At 46.9% G+C, this 9,048-nt stretch overlaps 1 protein-coding gene across 1 annotated transcript in view; it reads left to right on the top strand.

Moving 5' to 3' along the window:
* The window catches only part of SLIT3 (slit guidance ligand 3), a 627,706-nt gene that overhangs the window by 446,655 nt on the left and 172,003 nt on the right, over positions 1 to 9,048 (top strand). Inside the window, exon 6 of the mRNA XM_007447825.1 lies at positions 1,953 to 2,024. Coding sequence (XP_007447887.1) covers positions 1,953 to 2,024 — 72 coding nt within the window. The remainder of the gene's footprint in view (positions 1 to 1,952; positions 2,025 to 9,048) is intronic.

Below are 9,048 nucleotides of genomic sequence, written 5' to 3'. Positions count from 1 at the left end.
TGCTTGGTAAGGTTTGGTGGCCTTGGCGTGGAGCAAGTGTTGTTGATTCATTGGCACTTAAACGATGATAAATCTAGAAGTTGGGCAGTGGTAGCAGGCTGCCTTAACAGAACCTTTGCGGGGTAATCAGTGGCCCCAACGCTTACAGGAGCTCTACAGAAAGGCCACTCAGTAAACTCTCGTTAAGGGAAGAATTCAGGGTAGCAGGAACTACTCTGAGATCCCGTGTGATTCGGCGTCAGCAAGGACTTTGAACGCTAGATGTAGAATTTGTCAACCTACGGAGTGCTTCTGCTTCTTGAGATACCCATTTCCTGCTTATTCTGTAATCCTAAACACCTAGTGTGTTGTATCGGGAGCGTCTTTTGAGATGATTCTATTCCTCATGAGACCGCGGCAGAGCCCGTCTGCTGTGATGCTCTCCATCACTCTGATTCTACGTGTTTCATTCCTGCGTATTTATGCAATCCTGCATCTATATGTTTTTTCAGTGATAATAGGATTTTAATTGTAATTCCGCTTTCCTTCGGCAGAATATAAAATGCTCCAAGAGGGCTACCAGAGGCAGCTTTGATATATCTTCTGCAGAGAGTTGTCTTGGAATAGATTAGCACAAGTTTCAAGTGAAAATTCCAGCATCAGGAGAACCCTCCACTTGAGAGGGGCTGATTTTATCTGAGACAAAAGAAAGATAAAGGAGTCTAGGAGGGAGTTTTTCGACAGTCACACTTCTTTTTTTTTTTTCTTTTTTTTTAATCGGAGTATAATCACTTTACAATATTTTTTTCCAGTCACACTTTTCTCCTGGCCCCCAGCATAAATTATATTTTGTGTGTGTTCCGCACACAAAATATAAGACAGCCTGGTGATAATAACCATTTTCTATATAACATCTTTCTATAAATTATATATATAATAGATGATATTTAAGTTGGGGTGTGGTCATGGTAAATCTTCTGACTTACACGTCAGGCATTTGAGATAGTGGAATCTATTTGTTATCCTTCAACTAGAATAACCTCAGTCCCCAGCTGGAATATATATTAGTCAAGGCATCTTTTTAAAAGACATGATTTCCGTGCTCATAAGATGGAAAGGGACATAAGAAAAAAAAGTCGTGAAATAGGTGCATTTAATTCTCCCCAATTTAAATTTAAGTGGTATATCTTTAAGGCAATAATGATAGTCCTTTTTTCCCGCATCCGGAACGCTTCCATCAATGAATTTCTTTAATGTTGATGATGCTTGGTGCAGTTTGAGGGAATCTGTATTTAGTCAGAAAATACTTCAATAGAATGACCTACCAGATGGGCCCCATAACAAAGCACAGAGGCATCAAACCACCACAGACATTTGGTGCTTAGAATAATAAAAAGACTATAAAATTAGATTAGTTGAGTCTAATTTGGAATTGGTATATTCCCCATGCACCCTCGCTGCTCTTGGGCAGATAAAGCCTTGAGATTTAGCACTGTGTCAGAGCAGAAGACCGCAACTTCCAGTAAAAGGGAGACAGGGAGAGGGAGTGAGGGGGAAAAAAAGCATTCTGGGAGGTCACGGAGGGCAGAGCAGTGACCTCCAATGATTTACAGGCCTTTAGCTTAATGAAATTGTTTCAGTGACATGACGGTAAGAGCTCGTAATGGATTGGATGCCCTAATGTAATGAAATTACTCCCTTCTGCCTAAAAAAAAAAAAATGCGCAATTAATATTTACTGAGACCTGACAGCCTTTGGTGCGCTCGTCTGTGTAGTTCCCTCAGACAGTCAGAGAGGAGAGACAGCAGCGTGGCAGACAGGCTGGCTCTGCACGAGCTCCTGGCGGGGACGAGCAGAGCCGGCGAGGGTGGAGGGACAGGCGCTCGGGGGACCAGGGACACGGGGCCCAGACTGCCCAGCTCCCCAGCGCGGCCCCCACTCAGCCTTCATGCTCTTCCCTTGCTTTTCCACAGGCAACTAGACAACAACCGCATCAGCTGCATTGAAGATGGAGCCTTCCGAGCGCTGCGTGATTTAGAGATCCTGTGAGTTGATTTTGCGATCGCTGCCGCGTGTGCGTGTGCGTGTGCGTGCGTGTGTGTGTCCGGGTGAGGAGGAGAGAGGGGGAGTGTGTGTGCCTGGGGGGGTCCGTGTGGATGCATTTCTGTGTCTTCTGCTGCAGTGCTATTAAAATTGCGAACCGGGAGATCCCTCCGGCTCACCTTGGCCAAAGTGTTTGCAGGCAGCAAAGTGGGATTTCTCTCCTCCCACAAACTGGGATTACTGTTAATTAAGTCTCAGTTGAGTCCTTTCTCCCCCGATGCTCCCACGGTATTTGTTGCTGGGTGAAACAGATGGGCTGGAGTAGACCCCCAGCGCCTGCCAGAGCAATCAGGGAGCATCTGAGTGTGGGCTTACTTATGGAGAGGCAGGTTACAGGTCTAGGAGATGAGAAAGGGGTAGCACTGGGGGGTCGGCTGGAATTACCCAGAATGAGAAAGGGACTTTAACACAGGACCAGGGGGAATGCCAAACAGCCTGGTAAAGTTGCCAGAGCAATCAGGGAGCATCTGAGTGTGGGCTTACTTATGGAGAGGCAGGTTACAGGTCTGGGAGATGAGAAAGGGGTAGCACTGGGGGGTCGGCTGGAATTACCCAGAATGAGAAAGGGACTTTAACACAGGACCAGGGGGAATGCCAAACAGCCTGGTAAAGACCAGTCATTGCTGTTGCACTTGAGATCACATCTCAGGATTAAAGCCAAACTTTAAGCAGTAACCTTAAAGTGACAAGGGCTGGGGGGAAGATGAGAGGAGGTGCACCCCTCCCCAGAAGACCACCCTGCATACTTTGTCTAGGAAAAATGTGTAGCCGCCCTTCTGTGTTCTGGATTTTCAGATGGGTCCAGCTAAGGACACCTGATTTCCAAGGGGGAGAGTCGGCTAGGAGGCATCCTGGGGTCATTCAAACTAAAATTGAATTGTGTAAGAAAACATTTTGATTGTTCTCCCGCATGCCCCAACTACACTTCCAGCTGTCCCTGATTTGGGGAAACCTGGAGAGGAAGGCAATACAGCCTAGCAGAACTTGCTTCGGGAGACGTGCGGTTCAGTCCTGACTCAGCCCCTCAGTTAGCTGTGTGACCTTGGGCGAGTCCCTTCTGTGCTTGGACCCTCAGCTTCTCATTTGAAAAATGAAGGGGACGGTTGCTTTATCTTGGGGGTGACTTCCCCTTTCCAAGTTCTGTAACTGCTTGCTTCTAAAAATAATTCTGATGCTACAGTTCTAGCCAGAATGATAAGCATAGGATGTGTTGAGCATCCCCCTGAAAATTAAATAACTAACTAAATAAATAAATTACGTAGTCACCAGGTTACATATCTCTGACTTCCAGAAGAATGAATAAATGTCAAACAAATGAAAGAACAAGTACATTAAAATGTCCCTTTGTCCATAAGGGAAGGTCCTCCTTCCACCATCCTTTTCACCTGGCCCCGCAGACAGTAGCAATGGGTTGGAGACATCCTCTTCACGTCGTGTGAGAGGAAGGTAATTCCAAGAGGAATCACGGGAAATCAAAGAGGATGCTGATGCTGCAAGCTGCTGGAAATCGGATGAAAACCGAGAATTCCCGGTACAGAAAAGGCAGGACCCACAGCCGGAGAGGTCAGGCTGTCACTCCTAAGATTGATGGTCTCTCCTCACCCAAACTCTGACCCTGGAACCGGCACCAAATGTGTGTCTGCTAGGGAGAGGATGCCAGCCCAAATTTAGTAACCCAGGACTCCTCTTAGCAAGAGGCTGGAGCTGAGAAGGGTAGGCTCGATTTTCCCTGCCTGCAAAAAAAAAGCCTCTGTAGAGAGGGCTGCTAGGAGCATACCACCTTCTTCTTGAGAAGGATGAGAAAATTCCCTGGGAAGAGACCAGGAAATGGAAGTCACCAGCTGCCACAAAACAGCTGTGACCACCTGACGGCCGACATGTTAGTTCTCTCAACTCAGAGTGGTGTCGTCTTGCCTCACCAGGAAGGCTGTCTTCGGGGAGAGAGAAGGGCTGTACAGTCAGACACGCCTGGGTGTGGAATCCCGAATGTGGTGGCACTTTGGCCAAGCTACTCCACCTCTCTGAGTCTGTTTCTTTAACTTTAAGAGGAGATGCCCTATATACTACATAGGAGGGGATCTCTAAATGATGTCCTCTCCACTTTCCTAACTTTCTCCCCACCATGCCCTCATCTCCATCAGACTCCTGTCCAGGACAGAATTGGATTGCCCCTCTCTACTCTGATATTTGCTATCAAAATATATATTTATATTTTATGCAGATACACCAGGTCTCTCAAACTTGAAGCTTAAAAACCCAGGATGGAAAAAAAAAGTTCTCTTTCCCCATCGTTATAAAGAGCCCCCAGGATCTGATTAGTTTATCTTCTCAATTCCAAACAAAGCTAGATCAATAGCTTTTTGTTGTTGTTGTTAGCGGTACGCGGGCCTCTCACTGCTGTGGCCTCTCCCGTTGCGGAGCACAGGCTCCGGACACGCAGGCTCAGCGGCCATGGCTCACGGGCCCAGCCGCTCCGCGGCATGTGGGATCTTCTCGGACCGGGGCACGAACCCGTGTCCCCTGCATCGGCAGGCGGACTCTCAACCACTGCGCCACCAGGGAAGCCCAATAGCTTTGTTTTAAAGACACTCTCATTTGGCTTCACATGGCTAAGCACTTAAAATTAATCATAATCAAGTATTCCATGGGTTTTTAATTTCCAGCAGAGGCACATAGCTTTGGAACCATCCGTCTTCATGGTGAGCCATTCTGAAATTGGCTGGAGCTGACATCTCCATTTAAAGAACCTCCCCGCCCTAACCCCAGACCTTCCAAATCTCATCTATGCATTGACATTGTATAATACTTCTCTGTAATCACAACTTAGACACCATAAAGAAACTTGACAATGAAATAATAAATAGGAACTAAGTGAGGGCATCATACATTAACTTAATAAATTCTTCAGAGAGAGAGACAGAGACAGGGGGCGGGAGGGAATTCAGAACACTCTGTCCGCACAAAGGTCATCTCTAAGTCTCTCAAGCTTTTAAAGTCTGCAAGTCAAGAAGACAAAACATAATATTTCGGGTGTTTTCTCTCTGACACTAGGCAGCATGAAGTGCAAAATAAGGAAAGACTCCTGATTACCTCATGGAAAGCTCTCTCAAAATTAACTTAAGTTCAGGGACAAAAACTACTAGTGAAAATATTTCACATGGGATCACCCTGTTATTCCATCCTTTCTGTGGATGGAAATGCTATAAAACCTCTTTCTATCCAGTCTGAGGTTGGTTGCACTGAACCTAGGGGGTGAGTCTGGGCGGGAACCCCTAGCAGTAGGAACTGTGCAACATTGGGAAAGACTGTGAGATCTGCCCACCTCGATCTCATTTTTGACTCATGCCCGATGGCAGATGTCCAGCACAGAGTGTGGTAGACAAAGGAAGAGAGCCACCACCCTCCCCTTTTCAGGTAGCCAGAAAAGGGAGTGAGAAGGAAAGCATAGTACGGGCGAAGCAAGTGATAATAGTGGCGTTTGTTGTGCAGCTACTAGTACCCAACACCAAAAGCAGTACTTTTACATCGTTATCTCTTTGCATCCTGACAACCCCTCCATGAAACTGTGAGTGTCACCCTCCTTTTACGGAGAGATACCCATCTCAGAGAAGCCAAGTAACTGCTTAACCAGCCAGCCGCAGAACCTGTGTAATTAACCCTTCTACCAAGCTGCCTTTCTGATCTGTGTTGCTAAGGCTCTCGTGGTGTTGGCTGCCCTGAAGCATGGCCGACGTGTGCTGCAGGGTGGTGTGAACTGGCCCCAAGAGCTGGTCTAGGCAAGCTATCAGTGACTCGTGGTCCTGCCGAGGAGAATGCCAGAGCCTCCCACAGCTTGTAAAATTGTCATTCCCTTTACCCAGGGATGGCTCCCCACAAAGCTGAAGGTAAATCAGACTCACAGGGGAAAGAAAATCATCCTGCTTTTTCAGTGACTTACATTCTAGTCCCAACGATGACTTATTCTCACTTCTGGGCGTCACCAATTGATTTTGGTACTCCACGGTGCTCCGTTCTCCAGACCTCCCTAAAATACAGCCCCAACTTTCTGTATGGAGCTTAAGGTTCTTAACTGAGGGACCTTGCTTTCTGTGAGTCAGACGCCCTTCTGTTACACAAATCATGGACCATTCATTTCTGCTTGATCTGTACATTTGGCAGTTCGCGTACTAGGTTTTCTCTGAGTAAGGCGTGTTTAAACCACGGTCGAATATGCCAAGACTGCGTTTCCCTGGCTGGTCAGGAATCATTTGTGGAGGGACTCTGAGCCCTGGGTTTCTAGCCCCCGCCAGCTAGGTAGAGGACAGCCAGGCATGTCACCAGTTTTACCAGGCTCCTCTCTCCCCGACATGCCATCTTGGGTGGGAAAAATGTTTAATGGGAAAAAAAAAATTAAGAGTCTGGACAAATGAAACAAAAATGAGACAACCTAGTTAATAAGCTATTTAATTTTGTTTCAACAGTATTGCAGGAGAAGAGAAGAGATTCTCAGACATTGTCTCCTGACTACTTGTAGCAAATCAGAAGTTCAGTAGATATGCTGCCAAAAATGCCAGGCTAAAGATGTCAGGAACACATCCTGAAAGCGCTTTCCATGAGTGGTCTGCCCTTGATAAATGACTAGTACTGGCCAAATTTCACATAGATGTGACAGGTCTGCAGATAACCCACGAATGCTGTTTTGAAAGCCTCACTCCCATTTATGTCACTTACCAATTTTGGAAGTTCAGTGACATCATCATAGGCTGGTTCTGGAAGGACCTTAGCTGTCTCCAGGATGACCTCTTATTCTTGAGATAAGGCACAGAGAGGTTGAGAGCAGGGTCGGGACTAGAGTGGGGCCCTCCTCCTAACATTTTGTACCCAGGGCACCCCACTTCCCTCACCCTAGTCCTAGCCCTGGCTAGGAGACTAGACAAGGGCGACAGCAAGTTAGCGGTAGCAAAGGACTAGAACCTGGGTCTCCGGACCCCTGATCCCATGTTCTTTGCCCACAGTGGGCACCTGCAGGCAGTTAGGCTGTTTAGAAGAAACCCCCTGGTAAGACTGGGGATCCTAAGTACAGTTGTCCTTTCAAACCTCATCATTAAATGTTTTATATTATTTAGCAGGTTGGGGGAGGGCAAACTTTAGTCCATGACAGAATCAAAGAAAGATTCTGCTTTCAGCTCCCTCGAAACCAGAGGTTGCAAACTAGATCACAGACTACATTGTGGCCACAGATGAGGGTTTTTTTTTAATCCCGTGGAGTGATTTTTACCTTTTTTTTTTTTGCGGTACGCGGGCCTCTCACTGCTGTGGCCTCTCCCATTGCGCAGCACAGGCTCCGGACGCGCAGGCTCAGCGGCCATGGCTCACGGGCCCAGCCGCTCCGCGGCATGTGGGATCTTCCCGGACCGGGGCACGAACCCATGTCCCCTGCATCGGCAGGCGGACTCTCAACCACTGTGCCACCAGGGAAGCCCTACCATTTTAAATTAGCATTTCATATTGCAAATTGATGCTATTTTTTGTAAAAGTCCAGAATTCCAGCTTTGGACTTTGGTGAACCAGAAATATTGGCAACCCTGAGCTGCATTTCTGCATTCCAACGGTCAGCTGTGACTGAAAAGCACATGCCCTCCGTAGATGGGGTATGTAGACTCCACTTTCCCACTGACCTTCCCCCATTTTAGTTACCTGCCAACCCACACAGCCCCTGCTTTAATCCAGCCAAGAAGCAAGGATGCACTGTGTGCCACCATAGTGCCAGATACCAGGGACAGTAAAGCTTTAAATGAGCAGGTCCTCTGGCAGATCAAACTCTAAAGGTGAGAGCTTACCAGAATTGTTGAATAGACAAGCACAGAGCTAAGTAATGGGGAGTCGAAGACTCCCAGACTGGACAGGGGTACCTCAGAAGCCATCAGGTGCCCATGAGACATGATGTCTCATGTCTCATCTTCTGGGAAGTTCTTCTCAGGAGTTGAGCTTGCCTCCAAATTCCCTTTGATTCTAAAACAATTGTAATTGGGTTTATTCACATGATGAGAAGCAAGAGACAAATACCTCCCACCCTGTTTCTTGCTCCCTAGACCCCAGCATCAGCGTGGGTAATGAGCTCCCTTTCAGTCCACGTTTAGAGAAAAGAGAGTTGAGTTAAAACAGTGATGTGAATTAACCAGACTTGTAGCATAGTTCTACTTGAACCACCTCTGGGCAAGTATGACATGGCCTGACCCTGAGCCCTGCTTGTAGATACAGAAAGTGAATGTAAAAGAAAGTCCTTTTTTGATATAAGAAGGCAGTAAAAAGAAATTGACACCAGTCCTGATACCTAGATCAGGGTGTGCTCACTCTCCTAGCACAGGGTGGTTGTCCCAGCTGCAGGGTGCTGGATACTGGGTGTTGGGACATTTATAGACATGGTTGGTCCAGTTCAGAAAACCCAGCGCTTAATGCAAGTAGTGGCGTGTCCTCCACTTCAAATGACCTTCCTCTGGGTATGGAACCAGATGCTCTGATTAACAAATAATAATAATGTGTTGATATATAATGCAATGATATCATACCAATTATTAGTATAGTTATTATAAATATTATAATTATTGTTATAGCCTCCATGTTTTAGCATCTTCTATCTTCCAGGCCCTGTGATAAGATATCAGAATGCAGCATTTTACATAACCCCGTTCTACACCCTTACGAGGTAGATCCTGGTAATTTCCTCATTTTACCAGTGAGGAAACTGAAGCTTAGAGAAGTTGAATAACTTGCCCAGGGTTACACGGATAAGGACAAGAAGGGGATTGCTCTTCCAGTATCAAATCCCCTGCACTTAACTGCTCTGCCACCAAAAAAAATTAAAATTAAAAAGTACATCCTAGGGGCTTCCCTGTGGCGCAGGGGTTGAGAGTCCGCCTGTCGATGCAGTAGACACGGTTTCGTGCCCCGGTCCGGGAAGATCCCACATGCCGCGGAGCGGCGGGG

This window comes from Lipotes vexillifer, unplaced genomic scaffold (assembly GCF_000442215.2).
Source record: "Lipotes vexillifer unplaced genomic scaffold, Lipotes_vexillifer_v1.1 scaffold370, whole genome shotgun sequence".
Classification (NCBI taxonomy): domain Eukaryota; kingdom Metazoa; phylum Chordata; class Mammalia; order Artiodactyla; family Lipotidae; genus Lipotes; species Lipotes vexillifer.
The sequence above is the reverse complement of the archived record's forward strand: the minus strand, read 5'-3'. Positions and strand labels throughout refer to the sequence as shown.